Source organism: Antechinus flavipes, chromosome 2, assembly GCF_016432865.1.
Source record: "Antechinus flavipes isolate AdamAnt ecotype Samford, QLD, Australia chromosome 2, AdamAnt_v2, whole genome shotgun sequence".
NCBI classification, from domain to species: domain Eukaryota; kingdom Metazoa; phylum Chordata; class Mammalia; order Dasyuromorphia; family Dasyuridae; genus Antechinus; species Antechinus flavipes.
Window position 1 is genome coordinate 347508255 of NC_067399.1, and position 19671 is coordinate 347527925.

The 19671-nt window shown below is 36.3% G+C and overlaps 1 protein-coding gene across 5 annotated transcripts in view; it reads left to right on the forward strand.

The window, feature by feature from the left end:
- Positions 1-19671, forward strand: part of MTA1 (metastasis associated 1) — a 255336-nt gene that overhangs the window by 63325 nt on the left and 172340 nt on the right. For all 5 annotated transcript variants that reach the window (XR_007950699.1, XM_051977993.1, XM_051977995.1 and 2 more), the window contains exon 2: positions 7619-7686. Coding sequence is in view for 4 of the 5 variants with exons in the window: in XM_051977993.1 (XP_051833953.1) it covers positions 7619-7686 (68 nt within the window). In the remaining variant the exon portion in view is untranslated. The remainder of the gene's footprint in view (positions 1-7618; positions 7687-19671) is intronic.

Below are 19671 nucleotides of genomic sequence, written 5' to 3' on the forward strand. Positions count from 1 at the left end.
TAACCTGTGTGCTCCTCCTACATTCTCTTATCTCCCCCTGGGATTGTCTAGAGGCAAAGTATTTTTGCACCTAATTCTATTTTTTAAGAATTAATTTTATTTTCAGTAACTTATTCTTTCCATCCTTTTTTTTCTGTCAGATATCTACTGAAAAGGCAAGAAAAACAAAACTCATTGCAAATGTATGTAGTCATGCAAGACATTATGCATGTTAAAAAGAAAAAAGAAAAAAAATCTCAGTCTGTAGTCTATTTCCATCAGCTCTCTATCTTGAGATGGATAGCATATTTTCATTTTTGAGTCCTTGGAAATTGTGATTGGTCATTGTGTTGATCAGTTACAAAATCTTTTAGAGTTGATTATCTTTTCAGTATTGTTACTGTATAAATTGTTCTGATTCTGCTCATTTTGCATCAGTTTGTAAAAGTTCTCTGAAATTCCCTTCAGTCATTTCTAAAAGCATGCTAGTATTCCATCACATTCATATTCATTCTCCAATGTGTGATATCCCCTAATTTCCCATTCTTTGCCACACAAAAAGGTACTATAAATATTTTCATACATATGGGTCCTTTTTCTTTGGTCTCATTGGAGTATAGGAGCAGTACTGCTAAGTCAAAAAATGTACACAGTTGCTTTCTAGTCAGTTCAAACAGTTGGGCAAGTTTATGGTTCTACCAACAGCTTATTAATTATATAGTATATCCCTCCAGCTTTTGATGTTTTCCATTTTTGTCATTTTAGCTAATCTGATAGTTGTGAGGTAGTATCTCAGAATTACTTTTTATTTGCAACTCTCTAATTATTGGATATCTAACACATTTTTCATATGATTCTTGATAACTTAAATTTCTTCCTTTGAATACTGCCTTATGTCCTTTGACCATTTTTCAATTGGGGAATAGTTCAGTATAAGTTTTTTTATTTTTTTAGTATTGGGATAAAGTGTTGTAAGTAGCAGGGAAAGAGATAATATCAGAAGAAATCAAAGATAAGAAAATAGAGGCAATAATAGGAACACTGTGCTGGAGAAGATGAGAGCAATGTGCAGAAGACTTTTTGAGCTCTGAATTAATAGTCACAATTTTTCAGATGAGGTAAGGTTTGGGGCCATAAGGATGGCGTTAAAATGGTGTCTGTTGAGGCTGAAATGAAGTAAGCAGATGAAAGGTTAGAATAGCTGTTATTGAGAATGGGATAGCAAATTAATTAGGAAAGAATGGAATACTTGCTTGGATGCAAGAGAGAGCCCAAAAGAGATTATTGTTAAAACCTTCATGACCCTGTGGACTATATTGTCCATGGGGTTTTCTTGGTAAAGATAGTGGAATGGTTTGCCATTTCCTTCTCCAGTGGATTGAGGCAAACAATGACTCGCTTACAGTCACACAGCTAATAATTGTCTTAGGTCAAATTTGAACTCAGGCCTTCCTGACTCCCAGGTCTGACCTATCTAGCTGTCTTGTCCAAATGAGATTTTTGGTTATTGTTCTGTCATTTGAGTCACATCTGACTCTTCATGACCTCATTTGGGATTTTCTTGTCAAAGATACTCAGAAGCATCTGCCATTTTCTTCTAGTTCATTTTACAGATGAGGGAATAAGAAAGACAGGATTAAGTGACTTTTCCAGGATCACACTGGAAATGTTTGAGGCAGGTTTTGAATTTAGAGTTTCCTGACTCCAGATCTAGCATTCTGTCTAATAGCTGCCCTCCAAATGAGACTAGATTAACATTGATTTGTGTTTAACTCTGTCAGTGAAAGTTTTGTGATTACTTTAGCTTGGTTCAGCAGCATATGAATAGGTGCTATGAAGGAGGAGGATAGTTCGGTTTCCATGAGGAGTAATTTAGGATGACTGATATGAAGTCAGAGTCGCAATTCGTAATTCAAAATAAACATATGACAAATTCATAATGGCCATTCTCTTTGCCAGAAGGTAGGTTTATTTGGGAAAAGAGATTATAGACAAAATGAAAGAGGTAAAAACAGGCACCTTGGATGTGGGGGAGCAATAGGATTACCAAGGAAAAGCATTTGGAAGACTCCATTAAAGGAATATGACATGAGATGGAAGTAAGCCAGTGACTGACAGGTTAAAGCTGATGGGGTTCTAGTGGCAGTCAGAGCTGTGGGAATCGATTCCCTTTTGGTCGGTACAGGTCCTTCATGAAAGAATTCACAAATCCGAAGAGTTTTAAGAGGCCAAAATGGAAGTTTATTGTTGGATGAGAAGTCAGCTTTGCTAAGAGACTTATTTCTTCAGTGGCAAAGTCCTGGCAGAGAAATAACAAAATGTTTTTTCTCTGAGAAGAGAATGTCTTCTCAGCGGACAAGGTCCTGGCATCTATGCCAAAGAGGCAAAACATACTAAATTTCTCTAGAGGTTTAAGAAGAGAAAATTGAGTCCCCAGTCTCACCATTAAATGGTACTCCAATAAAGGAACTGGATAGAAGCAAGCTGGGGAGGCAGAGGAGAGGTCTTGAGACACCCTGCAATCCCCACTCTGGGGGGAGAGATGCCAGAGCGAAAGTGAAGGAGAAAGAAATGCAATGTTCTTATGGGCCATGTTTGGGGATATAGCAAGGTTTCCGCTGTTGATACCTCCTTGGGACTGGATCAAGGGGATCTTGACAAAGCCCTAAACTCCTACCGGAGGGCAGGGCAGGGCATTGGGGAGATGGCTTAACCATTTCGGGCAATCCCTTCAGTGCTCCTCCTGCTCAAACTCAGGACAAGGACTGGGGAGTTTAAAGAACGGACCTCTGTAGGTCCTGTATTCCTGGGAATAGTAGCTAAGAGAAGGAATTTTCTCCAGATCTCTATTTAATTCCTTGACCTCTCTCCTTGGCTAAAGCTTTATTCCTATAAGTAAAGACTCCCAACAGTTATTTATAACAGCAAAATGGGAGAAACTTAAGGGTTCAAAATAGGCTTCTACAGCTTCCTCTATTTATCTCCCCAGGACAGATTAAGGAGGATGTTGGCCTTGGATCTCTCAAAAAGCTGGGCAGGGTCCCCAGAATGGCCAGGTTGTCCTCAGTCTGGGAAGGATTTGACATTGAAAGAGGCACCTCTGCACTGAGTGTGTTTTTCCCAGGAGGCAGAATTTGCCCTGAAGGGGAGAAAAAGATCTGGGAGTTCCAGGATTTAGTTCAGGTGAGAGAGATAGTGTTTCTGAAAAGGGATGCAAAGGGAAGCTCCTTTGTCTCTAGAGGAGGGGAGGGGGTTGGATTTCCATCCAACAACTTTAAGTAGCATCTTTACACTGCTATTTTAGTTTAAGCTTTCCAGTTTTGAGATCTTTCAAACTGAATTTGTTTCTGCCCAAGGAAGTATTCTTAGAAGCATAGGTGTTTTGTCCCATTTTTGCCAAAAAGAAAAAAAAAAAGAAAGTCTTAGTTTCCTCCCCAGTTCTATAGCTCCTCCATCGTCTTAGAGATGGAGAGATAACAAAATGCTCCCTGAGTGAAAGGGCCTTTTTGTCAGAGAATGCAGGTAGGTATTCTCAATTAGGCTTCCCTGAGAGAATACTGCTTGAACCTGGAGCTCTTACAACTCAAAATTTCCCAGGTATTTGGATGTGTAGCTATAGAATAGACAACAAAGGCTTTACCAGATTTTCAGGGTTTCCTGGTCATCCTGGCCAGGGAACCAAATTGATTCCTTCAATGTTGTCACTGCCCCCAGGCCTAGATTTCCGATCTAATGACATTTACTGGGAGTGGTCCTGAACCAATTTTAAGCTCAGTGTGATGAGGTTTGGGGCAGGGCAGAGAGTTGTGGGAACTCTTTTTTGGTTGGCACAGGTCCTTCGTAAATGAATTTACAAACCCAAAAAAATTAGATTGGCAAAATAAGTTTATTGGCATTGGGAGGTCAGCTTTTGCAGGCTCACTTTCTTAGTGGCCAGGTCCCAAACAATGAAGTAAATAAAGATCTAGCAGAGAAGTCCTGGGGGAGAGGAAAGGGGAGGTGGGGGAAGAGACAGGGAGAAAGGGGGAAAGAGAGGGAGGGGGAAAGTTTCTAGCAGAGAAATCCCCACAGAAAGGTAAAGAGGGGTATGGTCCTGTTAGAGAAATAGATGAGAGAGATAAAGAGAAATTAACACTGAAAAGAGAATGCCTTCTCATTGGGCAGAGTGTCCTTACAGGCAGCCATGAAACTGGCTAGAGGCTGGGGACAATTTGAGTTGAAATTGGACAGAGATGTTCATGAATTGAATAGAAATTGAGTGTCCCTGGACTAATCTCCAACTCAAAAAAAGGTGTAAAATCAGTGATGAGTATTATCAATGGGGGGGGGTGGTCTAGGTTTCCAGGGTAACAATGAAACTATTTATCCTGATTCCCTGGGGCGGGTATTTTGCAAAGGGAATGGTGCCAGGAGACTTTAGAGAGAGGGAATTTGGGGGTGGAAGGGGTGGCTCCCCTCTTCAGTTAGGCCCATCATTTTATCTTCATTCCCTGAGGCTGGCCTGTACTATAGGAGAGTTTCTTCCCCCCCCCCCCCCTCCCGCTCTTCCCCCCTGCCAGAGTCAGGGCAGTTTCAGAGTTCTCCCCATCAGATCCATTAGCAGATTAACTAGAGTTACCTTTAGAAAGGAGAAAGATGCTGTTGAAGGGAAGACAGTATGAGGAGGGAGAGAGAGAATACCTCATAACATGCTTAGACCTGAAAAGGATTTAGCAAAGATCTTCATCATGAACAGATCTTTTGAAGGGAAAATACAATCTTGGGGTTTCTCAGGGGAGGACTAGGGAAGAATTTGGTAGCTCAGAGAGAGACGAAAAGAAGCCAGGTGGAATGCACCTGGCAGATAGATTGAGTGACATTTCTTTTAGACAGACCTGAGACCTAATTGCCTCAGAAAAAAGAAAAGAATTGTTAATCAATACCTCAAAGGTTGTTTAAAGATGCCTGAAGATTTGAGGGATTGACAATGGAGGTTGCTAAAGAATTCCATCCTCAAAATCATTCTATTCAAACAGGATAGCTGGGACTTGATTATTATGCCTGCTAATAGGAAAGAAAGTAAGCTCCAAGTTCACATTAAGATTAGTGGATTAAGGAATTGAGGGTGGAACCTAGTTAGTTGAGTTAGTTCTGGAGGGTTTGGTAGGAAGAGGAGGATAGTGTATTTATTGCACTTTTAATGGCTTAGCAAAGTTCTGTGGAGAGTAGGGAAAAGATGTTCTCATGAGAATAACTGGGTTAGGGGAAATATGAAATTCATAAGTATTAATAATCGAATGAAGGAGTTTTGGAGTTTATGAACATATCATTTGAACATTTGTGGTGAAGGTCAAGGTTCTGACTGTGGCATTTGGAAAGTTTCAAGAGATAATTTCCGGAATTAATTGTTTTGTTAATAATGCCAACATTTTAATTAAGGGTTAGTCATTTGGGTATCTCTCTCTTAGACCAAAGACCATTTATGGGCTCATAGTTTATAATGCCTTTGGGAAAGCAGGTATTCCTGAGGGTGGCAAACAACTCTAATTGATTAACAAAGAGAAAATGAATATTACAGTGAGAGGCTGGACTATTTTACAATGAGAGTCTTGGAGTATGTGACTTGGATCACTTAAATCTTCTTAAAAGAGACATCTATTTTCAAATGACTTTTTTGACCAAAGGGAGGACTCACTTTTTGCCAGACCTCTCTGTCTAGGGGAACACAATGTGCAGGAATGCACTCATTAGTCCAAACTTAGAATTTCCTTTACTTTCTTTGACTAAATCTCAAGCATCTTGAGTAAGTCTTTTAGACAGATTTCCCATACTGCTTGTTTTCTGGATGAATAGAAAAGGAGAAAAACCTTAGTTTCAGTACAGTAATTAGTTATTTAATACAAGAGAGAAATAATCATTTCTCAGAGCTAAGGTCGAGTGGAGAGGAGTAGGTTGTGGGAGTTGAACAGATTATTAAACTGGGAAGTGAGGCTATTACTAATATGCAGCAGAGGTTGAGTCCAAAAGTATCAAGGAGTATTTAGAGTCCTTCCTTAACATATGTTAAAGTAGAGTGGGGATGAGGAATCAGAGAATATATAGCTAATGATGGACATTATAGTCAATATATATTTTTGGAGGAAACTAGAACTTTATGACTGCAAGTAGGAGGATGTAATGCAAGAAGAGATTTCCAAAATGAAGAACAATTTGTTAGTTGTTGAATACAATAGAAAATTTTGGCAAGATTAAGATGATTTGATTTGAGAAGAATTGTCATGAGAAGGAAAAAAGGAGATGGAAGAATAAGAATAGTTGACTTCTAGTTGCTTAACTACTATGTAATATTGATAGGGGGAGATTAGCAGATAGTGGGAGTTTGCTAGTCCCAGGGATAGTAATTGATGGGAGAAAGGGTGAAAGGTTAAGATAAATTCGTATGCCAATAATCTTAGTTGCATTGTCTATAAGACGTTGGTAGTGGGAGAAATTACCTATGTGGTGATAAGTTTGTGGGCAAGGAGGGGATAACATCTATTGGACTTGGCTGCCGCCTCCTTTGGAGTGGGAGCAGTATGGTTGATATTGGTAAATCCAGATGGAAATTATCACATCATGAATTTATAGAGGTATATCCAGTAGTAAATTTGTTCTCTTTTACAAGGAAGGGATATTGGTAATAAATTAAGATGGTTCTATTCAAATAGTACCAAACTAGCTTCATCACTGATTTCTTTCCCAATTTCAGTCCTTTCTGTATATGAACTTTAGATCAAAAGAATCCTCAACAAAAGACCTACAAAAGCATATATGATTATTACATTTATCACATTGTTCATCTCCATTTAAGCAAATTAAGTTTAAAATGTATGGTTATCACCACTAGACTATGCCTTTCCACTTTCAACTCTGCTGCTTCTCTGCTTACTTCCATGTTATCTTGCAATCCAATATAGGCTTGGTTTTCACATGCTGTAGCCATCTTCTCATAATTTGGTGCCCCTAAATAGTACCATGGAAATAGCAGAACCATTTGTTTCCATTACTTTGTCTTATCCTTAGGACCAGGAGTCCCACATGAAGCCTCCTCTGAATATTACTGCTGTGTTCCTTTTGGCCTTCCATCTGACTTCCCAATATTGTTATACCTCATTCTCTATTTCTGAGTATTAGCTCCAAGAAAAGCATTAATGATTTAAACCAAGCCTTTCTATAATTATTTAATAGAGGATTCTGTGAAAGACAGCAACTGTTAGCAAGAGTTTGGGGTAGATGGAGATTGGCTATAACTTGGGGAAGCTTGAAATTTTATGAAGTCCTGAATTCTGATATTTGGTTTGGAATAGTTAAATTAAACAAAACTTACAATTGAGGGTAGCTAGTTGGCACAGTAGATAGAGCACCAGCCCTGAAATCAGGAGTTCCTGAGTTCAAATTTAGTCTCAGACACTTAATACTTCCTAGCTGTATGATCCTGGGCAGGTCACTTAATTCCCAATTGCCTCAGCAAAAAAAAAAAAAAAAAAAAGAAAGAAAGAAAGAAAAGAAAAACCTATAATTTATTTGATTTGAGGAAAACTGGAGGGAGGTTTTACTGAGTACATGGGATTTTTGTGTGTATGTGTGTGTGTTTGACATTTTCTTTTGTAAACATTTTCAGATTATGTCTACTTTGAAAATTCTTCAAGTAACCCATACTTGATAAGAAGAATAGAGGAGCTCAATAAGGTAATGTGATACTGATTTATTTTGTCCTGGGGTTTTTAGGCTTGTTGTGATTACTAATAATAATTGATATTTATTTTTTAGGTTTGTAAAATATTTAACATACATTAACTTATTTGAACTTAAATGGTATCATCATTTTATAAATGGAAACTTAACTACCTGAGGTTGAATATCAATCCCTCATCTGCTTGACTCTTTTTAAGTTTAGCATTCTGGCCACTGTGCCATGCTGCTTGCAAGTTACCTCTGAGATTTTGGAATATTAATGACATCAGTATATTGGGACTTAGGTTGACACTCTGAATAAACCCTTAGGTTCACCAATATTTGCATCTGCTTTGCTTATAATGTTAATTGTTAAATCAGTAGTCTTTATTTATTAAAGCAATTTATAAACTATCTACTTTGCCTTGTTTCTGTAATCTAGATACATTAACTGGCCTTAAGGAGACATCTTATTATCTTCATTTACTTACATTTCATTTTCTTGTTAGTACTTTACCTCCCCCCCTCCCCCTGTCCCCAACCCTCCTTATAGTTCTCCCTTGTTGGAAATGTATTATTATTTATTTTGTAATCCATTTACTTTGAGCAATTTTGTTCTTATTTGATTTTTTTATTGTTCCTAGCATAGATCTTCTTATTTTTCTTAACATTATTTAGTAGTTTTTTGTTCTTTTTGAACTTAAACAATTCCTGACTCAATCCCTTGTCATAATAAAATACCATTATTAAAAAGAAATATATGGCATCTGTGTCTGACACTTGTCATGGCTTTTTCTGACCTAGAATGTTCATTATCATTTTTACTTAAGACTCGGAAACTCTAACCTATATAAATTTTTCCTTCCTTTGAATCCTGCCCTACTTTTTGTATTGTTCATTGTGCATAACATATACTGCATTCTATTTTTAGTTTAGTCATTTTATAAATCCTTGAAGGTTTGAATTGTTTTAGATATCTTTTTAGGTGTCAACCTTAAGTGTCAAAATTAATATAAGCACTCTATTAATTGATAGCTTTGTAATTATTTATTTGATTCTCTTTCTTTCTTATCTCTTCCTCCCACCCTCCAAGCTGATGGTTTTAATATTAGCATATTTGTCAATAAATATTGAGCACCTATTGTATCTTCAGTACTGACATACAAAAAAAAATTTTGTTCACTGCTTTAAGCATCATAGATAATTGGAGATATAAGACTCACATGCAAGAAATAGTGGAAAAGGGGCAGTTAGATGGTGCAATGTATAGAGCACTGTTCCTGAATCAGGAGGAGGACCTGTTTCACTTAACACTTGCTAGCTGTGTGATCCTGAGCAAGTCACTTAACTCAGTTGTCTTGCCAAAAAACCAACAAAAAGGAAATAGTGGAAAGAATAATGGTCAAAGAGTAAAGATTTGGGTTCTGTTCTTAGATTGGCTACTTAATCAATGTGAACTTGAGCAACTTTCCCCATCTGTAAATTGAGACTTGTAAAATGAAGGGTGTTGGGATTAAAGGTTGACTGTAACTAAAGGCGTTTGTGTGAGGATATAAGGCATTTAGGTAGCTCAGTGGATAGAGTGATGGGCCTGAAGTCAGAAAGACCTGAATTCAGATCCATTTTTAGACACTTAATAGCTGTGTGATCCTGAGCAAGTCACTTAACCTCTATTTGCCTTGATCCACTGGAGAAAGAAATTGCAAAACACTCCAGTATCCCTGACAAGAAAAATCCTTGCACAGTATGGCCCACAGGATCACAAAGACTGAATGACTAATAACAACAATGAGGCCATATCACATTTTATGTCAGAATGCTTAAGTTCCAACAGTAGTTCAGAGCAGATCACAAAATAGTTTATATAGCTTCATGGGGAGATCAAAGTTGATTAGAATATTGAGGTCAAGATCTGAAGGGATGAGAGAAAGAAGAATATCTTATAGGAAGAGGGACTATATTGTAGGGATATAGACATAGATTTTGAACTAAATTAGATTTCCTGTTCAAATAGTAAGGGAAGGTAAGATTAGAAAAGTTCAAGGGAGTTAGTAGAAGCCTTTTAAGAAAGTAAATTTGATAGGAGTAATAACAAATTAGTGAAATAGTAACACTGCATTCAATTGGCCTAACTTCCATCTAGGCAAAGCTGCTCCATGAAGGCATCATAAAGGGGAACAACCGTGGCAGAGAATGAGCCTGCCATCTTTGTTGTCAATGCTAGCCCTTGTATATATGCCTCTGACAAAGGAGTAAGCAAGAACCTTGGCAGTTGCAGTATACTCTCTAAACCTTTGGTCCTATTTTAATCTGAGGTCTCACAGCTATCTTTTAGGGAAACAATATGTGAGACTGGGCAACTGCCTCTCCAGATACCTAGTTTCTGTAATTATTAAATGCCCTGAAAAAAGTTCTTAACACTAAAGTCTTTGGTACTATCATATGATTCAACTTTAGAAATAAATGTGATTTTCATCAGTGGCAATGACAATAAGGTTGTTTTTTTTTTTGTTGTTGTTGTTATTTTGTTGTTTTTTTTTGACAAAATTTTTATTTTAAATATAAAATAAGAAAAAGAAAAAAATTGCCATGTATAAGCAGAATATGAGAGAATTTAGTATAAAACAACAAATGTTCATTTCAAGAGAATCTGTATAAGAAATACTACACATTGTTTTCAAAGCCAGTTTTTCTTTGCTTCTTGTAGGCTACAATTAAGCACGGATATATGCTTGTGTGTTGTATGTGTGTATGTGTGTTGTGTGTGTGTGTGTTTATAGATATCAGTGTATATACATGCATATACACATGCTCACACACAAGGCTATTATGCTTATTTCCACTTGTCATCTGTTTCTCTGAATGTGGATATTATCATATCCAAGTCCTCCCATTATTTTTCTAAGTCAACCAGCTCATTATTTCCAACACCACAGCAATATTCCAACCCAGTTGCATCCTATATGAGAGATTATGAAGGTTTTTCACCTAATTTTCTGTATGCCTTCTAATCTTAGCTGCATAGTTTTTATTAATAGAAGAAAATGTTAATATAAAATAATCAAAATTATCCATTTTATATTTCAACAATGCTTTCTTCATGTAATGAAAGGACTGATACTACTGAATCTGCTTCTTTTACATTTTTTCCCAAGGTTTCTTTGACGTTCCTGACTTTTTATTCTTCCATTTGAGCTTTGGTATTACTTTTTCTAACTCAGATAATTTTTTAGTAATTTAATTGAGATGACATTAAATAAATAGATTAGTTAGGTTAAAAGTGTTGGGTTTTTTTTTTAATCATATTGGTCTTACCTTTAATAATAAATATTGGTTTTCCCTATAATAATAATAAATATAATTTCAGTTATTTAGATCCGACTTTATATAAAAAGTATCCTATGTTTATGTTCCTATAATTCCTGTATCTATTTTGGCAAGTAGACACTTAGGTATTTTATACTGTCTAACTATTTTAAACATCTTAGCTTAAGATAGCTTCATGGGGAGATCAAAGTTGACTAGAATAGTGAGGGCAAGATCTGAAGAGAAGACAGAAAGAAGAATATCTTATAGGAAGGACTATATTGTAGGTATAGTAGACATAGATTTTGAACTAAATTAGATTTCCTATTCAAATAGTAAGGGAAGGTAAGATTAGAAAAGTTCAAGGGAGTTAGTAGAGGCCTTTTAAGAAGGTAAATTTGATGTGAGTAATAAATTAGTGAAATAGTAACACTCTGCACTCAATTGGCCCTATTTCCATCTAGGCAGAGCTTTGTCTCATATTACTATCTCTACTTTTTTTTTTTTACATACGTAAATTCTATTCCCATACTTTATTTTATCTTTATGTATATCTCATTTTTATAGCATTTCCTGAGAGAATATACTGTTGAATTCAAATTTTAAATTTGTTTTCAGTTTCCATTTTATTGGTAAATTCATCCATTCACATTCTATTATTACTTATTCTATATTTTCCTCCTTCCTTTTTTCTATAATTATTCTTCTTACTTTATTCCTGTCCCACTTCACTCCTCTGCTTTACTTCTATCTACCACCTTGCCTTTCTACTACTTTACCTACCCACCCCTCCAAGAATCTCTCCTTTATCATCTCCCTTTGCCCAATCTTTCTTCCTTCCTTTTTGAATTTAGAAGACTTTTATACTCTTCTAGAAATATATGTTGTTTTCTCTTTAATCCATTCTCAATGAGAGTGAGGTTTCAGCACTCCTTACTAGTTTCTAATGTATCATTTTTTTCCCTTTTATGACTTGTCTTCTTGCACAGTTGTATTTTTTTAAAGTATTACTCCATTATGCAAAGTTTCTCAAACTACCCAAATAATGACGAGTTACAAGAGTATTGATAATATTTTCACATATAGGAAGTAAGCAATTTGACCTCTTTGAGTTTCTTACAAATAAATGATATGTTTATCATATGTTTCTCTGGTTTGTTATGTTGAATTTTCCCTTAAGTTGTGCTGTTTTTGTCACAAATACCTAAAAGTCTTTCGGTTGATTAAGTATTCTTCTTCTTTTCCATTCAGAATTAAATTAATTTTGCTGGGCAAGTTACCTTTGGCTTTAACTCTAGCTCTTTTACTCCATGAAATACAGTATTATAAGATTGATGGTCCTTCAATATAGTAACTGCTAGGTTTAAACCTTATTGTAGCTCTATGATAATTAAGGGTTTTCTTTTTTCTTGTTATTTATAATATATCTTTAATCTGGAAGTGTTTAAATTTGGCTATGACATTTGTGTAAGTTCTTTTCTTCTTTTCCCTTCTTGTTCTAGTACTTTTTCTTGATAATTTCTTATAATATTGGATTGATTCTTTTTTTTTTTTTAATCGTAATTTTCAGGTAGTCCAACTATTTTTACATTATTTCTCCTCAACTGTTCTCCAGATCAATTGTTTTTCTAATAAAATGCTTACTTTCTCTTCTGTTTTTTCATTCTTTTGATTTTTTTTTTTTTATGACTCTTGGAATCTGATAACATTAGCTTATGCCCAATTCTGGTTTTCAAGTATTTTTTTCTTTAAGTTTTTGATTCTCTACTTCCAGTTAACTTTTTTTAATAATTTTTTGATTTTCTTGGATTGCTCTTATTTTTCTCCCCTCATTTTCTCTCAATCTCTCTTAATTGATTTTTAAAGTCCTTTTAAAATTCTTCCAAGAAGTCTTGTTGTGCTTGGGATCATTTGTCATTTCTTATTGGAAAGGAACTGGCTTTTTTTTTTTTTTTGGCTTTATTATCTTTCCTTGGATATGAACATAGATCTTTCCTTTCCCATAGTATCTGTCTATGATTGGGTTCTTTCTTCTTTGCTTACACATTTTTATTTGTTTTTAGCACTTATTAGTGTAATCAAGTTCTAGTTCTGAGGTATGGGGAATGGTGCTCCAATTCTCTGGGCCTAAATTTTTAATGTTTTCTGAAATGTGCCTCAGGGCTGTCCTCTCCATTCCTAAGCCAGGGCTAGGACCCCTAGCCACACTGTCCTGTAAATGTTCTTTCTTCTTGTGGACCCTGGTGACTGCAAACTACTGCTGACCTCTCTGTCCTGGAACTAAAGTTAGGGATTAGTCTTTCCTGCAAGTGCCTGTAGAGCACAGATGTGTATTATCTTTTCCCCCTCAGCTGCAGGGGATGTACAGCCGTGCTCAGCATCCCTTCACAGTGGAAGATTCTTCAATCCTCTCCTATTAGTCAGATTCCCACACTTTTGGTGAAATGAATGTTTTTAAGGCTGAGGCTGCCTTCCAGACTAGCTGGGGGTTGAGACTTGTTGATTCTGCAGTCAGTATGAGCGAGTTTGCACTTAACTCTGACTGAACCTCTGACTTTGGAGGTCAGGTCTCTCCTGGGGTCTTTTTAAGTTGTTGTAGGAGAACAACTGCTTTACCATAACTTTTAAAAGAATTTCTACTGTTCTATATTCCTTCTGAGGCGACAATGTTCAGGCATTTTTAATGTGGAGGAAATTTGGAGAGCCAAAAGTTTTCTGATTTACTCTGCCATCTTAAAATCCTTAATGGCAGTGACTTTACGTTTATTTCATTTAATCTTGTTATATCTTTAAAATTCTTAGCACAGCACCTGGCACATATAAACACTTAATAAATTCTTGTTCCCTTATCTGTTCTGTAATCTTAGATAGGAAGATTAAAAAAGACTTTTAAACATTTCGCTGACATTATCAGGAAGGATTTTGATTCCACTGACAAATAGGAAGTTATTGTTGGGGAGAAAGTTTCAATTTTGGTAGGTGCAGAATTTTAGCTGTTAGTAAGATATCCTTTGGGCAGTTGGAACTAGAGCTGAGAAGAAAGATTTTGGATTGGTTATAAATATCAAAGATAGGTTGTAGTTATGTATGTATATTGAGTATCATCTAGAATCATGAAATCACAGCAGTAGAGAACCCTGGGGAATCACATATTATAACACCTTCTTTATTTGTGAAAGGAAAAAGCTGGTAGCCAAAGTCAAGATTCACTTGCTTCACATCAATTTAGCAAAACTCATCAAATGTCTCTTGTACAAAATACAATACTAAGAGAGAATGGTTACAAAGATATGTTTTCAGGGAGATTCTAACAATATTACAGTTATAAGGAGGATAAATTCAGAAATAATTGTCACAAAGGAGAATTAAGTGTGCTCTGTAGCCTAATTTGAAAAAGATGATTATTTCTAAGTTAGTGTCAAAGATGATTTTAAAGTAGAGATAGCACTTGGGTTATACAATCCAGAAAAAGAAGGAAATCTTCAATACATAGGGGAAAATGGAAAGTCCATTCTAAAAATGAGTAAACAAGTGCAGAGGGCATGGGAGAATAGTATGAAAACAGCGTCAGCTGGGACAAAGTATCAAGCATATGAAGGAACTGTGAAAAGTTAGACAGGATAAATTGGAGGCAGATTATGGAATGTTTTAAAAACAAAATTATACTTAGGAGGCAATACAGAGCCACTAAACGTACTGTTCAGTTATGCTTTAGGAGGTTTACTCAGTTTGTGAATAGTGTCTACTGAAGGTGAAGATTTAGAGGTGGGTACTGGTGAAGCTACACAATTCAAGTAGTTAGGTTCTGACTTTGTGTGGCCATTTCCATGAATAAACAAATTCCAGAGAGTGGTTCATTATCCTCTGCACAATGACTTTATTTCTGAAGGGGATTGTAAATAATGAAATATTCACAAATAAGGGGACATAAGAATCATAGTCATTTAGTTAACGAATGTCCATGAGAAGGCAAATCACTCAAGCTTTATATCCAACATTGCAAACTCCTTTTTTTTTGTTTCTGTTCACATTTTCAACATAGTATTAAATTGGCAAATAATCTTCTGTTTTAGTAATAAATAGCAAGTAAAAAATGTGGTGTGAATTTTTCCTGCGAGCTTTCCTGAGACTTCTTTACTAATAGTTTCATAGTATTGTGAGTTTCTACAGGGCTTGACTTTATCAGAGAGAGCCATATTACCTATTTCCCCTTTCTGGAATGAATAGGAAGGCCATATGAACCATTTACTTGTTTTCCTGGTATTTCCCAACTGCTAAGAGGTTTTCTAATTCTGCCTATTTGGAACTAATGTTAATTGTGTTAGTTCTCTTTCATGGCCTGTCTCTGAATACTAATTTTTTGTAAGTCAAGGGAGTCCTACATGGAACTTTTTCTGCTTTCTTTCATCTTAGTCCTCCTATTCAGCTACTAAGAGAATCTGTTAGGAACTCATTGCCCTGAAACACTGACTCTCATTAAGCCTAAATTGTTTTTTGTTTAAAAAGAATGTGTGTGTGTGTGTGTGTGTGTGTGTGTGTGTGTGTGTGTGTATTTTTTTTTTTAAGGGAATCTCCAAGGACCAGTTTTTATTCCTTTTCTTTTTCCTTTCAATTCTTCTTTTGTTCTCTTTTTGATCTATAGATCCCTGATTGTTTTCCTTTCTTTCACTATATACCTTTGCCTAAGGACAAAATCTTGTACCATTTATTTTTTCTTTGTCCTCCTTCCAGTTAGTTCATTAACTAGTCACTTAAAATCAACATATAAACACACATGGGAAGACAGGTTTTATATACCTGTAGAGTAGTGTACATCCTTATTTCTCCTCCATTTCTTCTCCAAATCTTTGCTAAGATATTTGCCCTGAGATAGGACTTGCCTTCTTGTAGTCCCTTAGACAAAAGAAAATATGGCATCTTAAAAGAGCCCAAGCCTTAGCAATAACTGACTTCTTCCTCATTTCTTGGAGTAATTTGAAAAGTCAAAAAAATTCATTTCAATATCTTTCTCATTTATAGGATAAACTTTATTCCTTGAAAGAAATTCCTTTTCTTATGCTCAAGAGGGTTAGTCACTTAGCTAAATTATTTTATAGGTTTTTCCTGAATTCTTTTCGTTCACTTTACTCTTTACTAACAGTTTTAGAGCCATTGTTGCAGTTCACCCACTATAAGCACTATTACAGTTCTTTGTCCCCCAATTTAGAACACCTAGCGAGTCTAAACCCTACTTTTCTGATGTAGGTATTATTCTAGAATAATTCAGAAATTCAATTCAGGGACTTAGATTCAGAATTTGAATGCAATGTAACACTTGTGGACCTTAAAATCCAATTAAAAAACAACCCTCATAATAAGGTTTTAAAAGAATAGAATTTCAAGGATTAAGTAAATAGTAATTAAGATAAAGAACTGTTTTGCATTCCTGTTTTTCCTTTTCTTGCTCCCCTGGAAATCAGCAACACTAGGTCAGATTGACTGTGCCTGAATAAAAAGAATTAAATTAAAATTTGGACGTTTTATTCCTCGAAGGCAAGGAAACCAAAACAGTAATCCAAACCTCATCCTGAAGATCTCCTTATTCCCTAAAAACAGGTACTATTCCAGTTTGTGTATTGCCTTCACTAAAGATGGCACCCCAAATTGAGTATAGGTTCCACTTGTTCTTGGAGGTGAAGAACAGACATACTTGGCTCAATAATTTAGCAGATGTCACTTCACACTTTTGGCCCCTGGTATTTACCGGTGCTTTTAGATTTATGTGTTATTTCATTTGATCTTCACAGTAACACTGAGGGATACTGTTTTCACCCCCAGTTTTAGAACAGAAACAGACTGAGAGTTTGTTACATGTTAGTATTGAACACTGGGTTTGAATTTGAAGCCTAAATTTGAGCTCAGGTTTTCCTAACTTCAAATTTATTTCTTTTATCTACTGTGCCACTTTGAAATTGAAGATATTTTCCTATAGAATCAGTGCGCTACCTGGAAATTCTAATACATCAAAAGAGTATTCTGTTACTAACAATCAATTACTCTGCCTGCTATTTACCAAATACTATGCCAGTACGTTATAGATTTGAAAAATTAAATTTTATTTGGCACACCTGGCTACCCAACATTTTCTAATAGTGTTTGCTTGGGAAAATGCCTTCCAGCTTTCTAGGACTTGACTCTCACCCTTTTCTTTGGGGTTTCATGTTTTCATGATTAAATCACAATAATCCTTCTAAAATTATCTAAAAGGCTATCTTTGAGCTTTATAGCTTATCTAAAAGCTCAAAACACTGACTTTGGTGGATTTTTAAAAATGACTTTTGGCTCTTCCCAGGAGTTAACTTTTTGGGCAATGTAGTATGAAACTATAAATTTTTTAAAATTAATTTTAAAATTCAGAATCCTTTGTGAAGAACACTTGGGTTAATTGCAAAGGGTGGTGGTCTCTGCTCAGAATAAGCTTTGTTCCTTTTTTTTTTTTCTGTGATAAAAATAAGTCATTTCTGTATTGTAATGCCAGAGAAACTGAGGCAGGAGAGAGATTAGAGAGTTTTTAATATTTTATTAATGGGAGAGTAAGATTGACTGGACAGGACTCTCGTCTCAAATTATCCAGTCAGACAGAGATAAAGATATACTGGGACCAAGGAATTCATGTTGGTCCCGGGTCTGGAGGAGACTATCATCTCAAAGAATCCAGCGTCCAGCATCCACCGCCAGCCGCCATTCTCCAGCAATGAATGGAGAATCTCTAACCTTTATATACCTTTTAGAGACAAAGAAGAGGGAAAGAGCCAGCTGGAAAAGGCTATGAATCAAAAAGGAACCCAGAGACAGGATGTCTGAATACCCAGAGATAAAGATGTTAGTGAAATATCTTGGAATATTTTAGAGGGATGTTGTAACTTTTCAAGGACAGAAGATAATCAGGAGGTCTACTCTCTTGTTTATCTTGTTTGGGCTAACAATTTATAACCTTAGACTAATTGGTCCTCAGCCTTCATGGACCAGAGGGAGATTTACAGCTTAGGGGAGTAATTAGGAAGACTGAGACAAGGGAAACTTGTACAAGGAAACTGAGTCAGGACAGTTAAAGAGAACTGTGGCATAACATTCCACACTCTCTTTCCTAAATATTCAAACCTTTGAATCTTAGCACCTTCCTCTAGATACCCAGGAGGTTTTTGACCCACTTTATGTAAAGCAAATGAGCCAAAAATAAAACTAGAAAAATGTAAGGACTCATATGGCAAGAGCAAGTCTCTCTCTGATAACCCCAGAGTTAACAGCTGTACAAAGGCTCCCTTGTTGCAAGCATGTCAGGTCCTCTACAGTTCTGGAGCACCATCTCAGCCAGAGAATCCAGTTTGAGATGGACAGTTAGATCTGTGGTCATTTGTGCACTTAACTGTCTCTGCTTACAGATCAGCAGGACCAAAAGCTCAAGCCCATTCAGAGGGGCAGATCTCTCCAGGGGAGAAGGGTGAGGCTGTAGTAGCTCCACCCGTACCCACCCAGAGAAACAGGCAGGGCTGCTATTAGAATATAAATTTCTGAGCAGATTATGCACAGTTAGACCATCAAGGCAGGCAAACTGCAAACTTTTTAGGTGCCTCATGCCAAACTTCAAGGTCCTTTGAAATGCTGAAATACTTAATGAACTGGGGTTACAGGAATGGAAAAATAGATCAGAGTGATTGCCAGTGTCACAACAGGTGTCTGATTTCTAAAACTTTTCTAAAAAAATAATCCCCAAAACTGAGTCTGCCAGGGCACTTTTAACAAAATAAGGGATTCTAAAACTAAAGCATCCAAATTCAATCTGAACTAGTGAGATAGGGGGTGAGACAGAAATGCCTAAGACAAAATAGGAGCTAGGGGTTCCCATTCTTTTTGGTATTTTGAAAAAAATATACCAGTTTCCTCAATGTTCTATCTCTGCCTCCCTTTTTTTTTTTTTTTTTTTTTTTTTTCGCGGAAAGGAATTATCAAATGACCATTGCCCATATAAATCCCAAGAGTGAATCAAAATCCCTATACATAACAGACTAGTACAGTAGCATTTCCTAAAAAGCCCTCAAACATAACAGCAATAATCAGAGTTTTTAACAAATTCCATCCCAAATCTTAAACACACAGTAATAGATGGTCCAGGCAAGGTTTAACAATCAGTCATCAACCATTCCCAAAGTCCCTCATATCAGTCCAAAGTATGCTCGATGCATGGTCCAGTCCATGGCTCTCATCCAAAAAAAACTGCTGCTTCAGGCTGTGAAGTAATGGGAGGCTTATTCCTTGCAGAATGGGTGCATCATGCTGACAATCAAAGCTGATCAAAGCTGATCCAGGTTCCAGAAGCAAGCCAATATCTGTAATTTGACCAAAATCTAGAACAAAAACACAAATCTAACACACAAAGATTAGATCAGTCTCAGATAGAAAGACCCAGTTCACCAGACTGCTGCAAATATGAGGAGGCCAAAATAAATTGGCCAGCAGTTTCCTATGTGAAGAGACGAGTTTGCTTTACAGGACAGGCAAACGGGTGCAGTCCCAAGTTGCAACATCAGTGAGGTCTCACAGACCCCTGTTAATTGTCCTCTTATCATGTAGAAACCTTAAAGAAACAAAACACCAATATCCAGTAACAGACAGATGACCAGGCGAAATACTCAGTTGCCCAAGCATTTAGGATAC